Here is a 1,976-nt window from a genome sequence, read left to right as displayed (position 1 = left end):
ATATTAGACGTCGAAAGTGATAACTCAATTGTGGTCCGTATGCTTAACTCAGACAGATCATGAGAGGGTAGTAATTACAGCTTAGAGAGACATATATGGGCATTCATGGACTGACAATGGGACGTGAACGTGAAGCACATTTATAGGGAAGCTAATATTGCAGCTGATTTTCTTGCTAACTGGTCGACAGGGAAGCTGCACATTTTTTTATTCTCCTCAACGTAACATTCTTCTATTAGACAAGCCGGAAAACTCTGAGGTCCGGCTATGTCCCTATTAGGATTTTGCAATTTATGTCTCTTTTCTATGTAACAAAAAAAAATGTGGCGTAAATTAAATTGCTTAGTTTGCTAGTTGCTTTTTAAAAATTGCGGTACAAGCCACTGATTGATCGATCATAATAGTTATCGTCCTATTTTTTCATCATTATGAGGGATAGAATATGCCAATTTATGTAGTAGTGAATTGTCTAGAATTAGAGATGAAAATATCCAGTGTAATAAGGTACACAGGTGATGAATACAAGTCAAAGTAGATGAAATCGATTACATTGCCAACCATAGACATGAACACACGAAAATAAAAAAAATTACAAGAAATCTTGGACTCCATGTAGACAGAAAAAAATTAAAGAAGCTTATTAATTAATTATTGCATATGAAAAATTCAGTTTCTGGAGAGAGCAACAGCATTGAAAAATATGAGCAGCATAAGAGCAAGAATTCCCAAGAAGGATCCAACCAAAGCTCCAGAAACCCTCTCACACAGCGAGTTGTAGCGCTCACATATTCCCCCCCAATTCGCCTCCGAGCTCCCCTTGTGTGCCACGTATGCAATCGCTGCAGCCGCCGATGCTCCCGCCGTTAAAACACACACAATTGTCTGCCAAAATTCCCATATTTTATTATGTGATGATTTTGATAAAAATGAAAAAAAAGGATCAAAATTTGTAATGTAGTAAATCATGTTCATGTCATTACCGTGTCGAGTATGACTAGAACAGTCCTGGTGACTTTGGCGCCGGTCTTGAAGATGTGGAATATGGATAGCGCCAGCGATAGAATCAGGTAGGCCGTTGCCATGGCATTCGACACCACAAAAAATCTATTGTTTCACGGCACAATCCATTATCAAAATTTGTTGCGTGCAAACTCATACCACATCAGATAACAAGAGAAATTGGAAACATTATAAAATATGTATGGGTTTAGTCCAAAGCGGACAACAAATTTAAAATGAAAAAATTAATTAACTCAAAAACTTACGTGAAAGTAGGGAAATCTTGATATTGTCGAGAGGTGAAGTGGATGAAGTTGTCGAAGGAGGGGAGCGATCGGCTCGTTGTTGCAACAGCGATGGCGCTGCCCATTGTGCTAACGGCGGCGACGAATCTCAGTATGAAATCGACCAATGACATTCCTCTGCTGGGGGGAGCCGGAGTCGGAGCCTCCTCTTCTTGTGCACCATTTTCTTTATCACCATTTTCTTGAGCCTTTTCCTTGTCCTTTGCCATTTAATAAGCCTAAAAACAAATGTTTGTATTGCAAATGAATTTTGTGTGATATGTTTGTAATTGGATGTGTTGGATTGTGGAGACATTTCCATGTGAATTTATAGGAGATGAAGATGTACACTAGTAATTGGTGCATGATTCCACTAAAGGAATTAGATCGGTCAAATTTAGTATGGCAAGAATTAGTAGTTACTAATGCAAAAAACATAGAAATTCAATAAAAATATGGTTTGCTTTTGACTTGCTATCAACTTCAAACTTGAAAAACTGAAGGTATTCAACGGTGATTAGGCCATTTTGGGTATAAAATAACTTTCTATGTTTACTAGTAGTATATTCTAACCCCCAACAATATTTTACGGGCCTAAGCCTAATGATTTGGGCCTCATATAATCTGGACTTCGATTTAGTGGTTTTGGATGAAAATAACGCATTCCATTCCGACTCATTTTTATGTTTCCTT

At 37.8% G+C, this 1,976-nt stretch overlaps 1 protein-coding gene across 1 annotated transcript; it reads right to left on the bottom strand.

The window, feature by feature from the left end:
* Positions 1-526: 526 nt before the first annotated feature.
* Positions 527-1,564, bottom strand: LOC121767954 (casparian strip membrane protein 1-like). Its single transcript, XM_042164295.1, has 3 exons — positions 1,266-1,564; positions 981-1,104; positions 527-882 (listed from the first exon to the last, which is right to left on the bottom strand). Exons 1-3 carry the CDS (start codon positions 1,511-1,513, stop codon positions 667-669), a joined length of 588 nt encoding a protein of 195 aa, XP_042020229.1. The 5' UTR covers positions 1,514-1,564; the 3' UTR covers positions 527-666.
* Between the last annotated feature and the right edge of the window lie 412 nt (positions 1,565-1,976).

This window comes from Salvia splendens, chromosome 15 (assembly GCF_004379255.2).
Source record: "Salvia splendens isolate huo1 chromosome 15, SspV2, whole genome shotgun sequence".
NCBI lineage: Eukaryota > Viridiplantae > Streptophyta > Magnoliopsida > Lamiales > Lamiaceae > Salvia > Salvia splendens.
The sequence above is the reverse complement of the archived record's forward strand: the minus strand, read 5'-3'. Positions and strand labels throughout refer to the sequence as shown.

Bases quoted from the DNA above. Each gene is read 5' to 3' on its own strand.
- LOC121767954 (XM_042164295.1), bottom strand. From the start codon at position 1,513: ATGGCAAAGGACAAGGAAAAGGCTCAAGAAAATGGTGATAAAGAAAAT. The intron at 1,105-1,265 runs GTAAGTTTTTGA...GTGAAACAATAG, and splicing joins CAAGATTTCCCTACTTTCAC to ATTTTTTGTGGTGTCGAATG. The intron at 883-980 runs GTAATGACATGA...GAATTTTGGCAG, and splicing joins TTCTAGTCATACTCGACACG to ACAATTGTGTGTGTTTTAAC.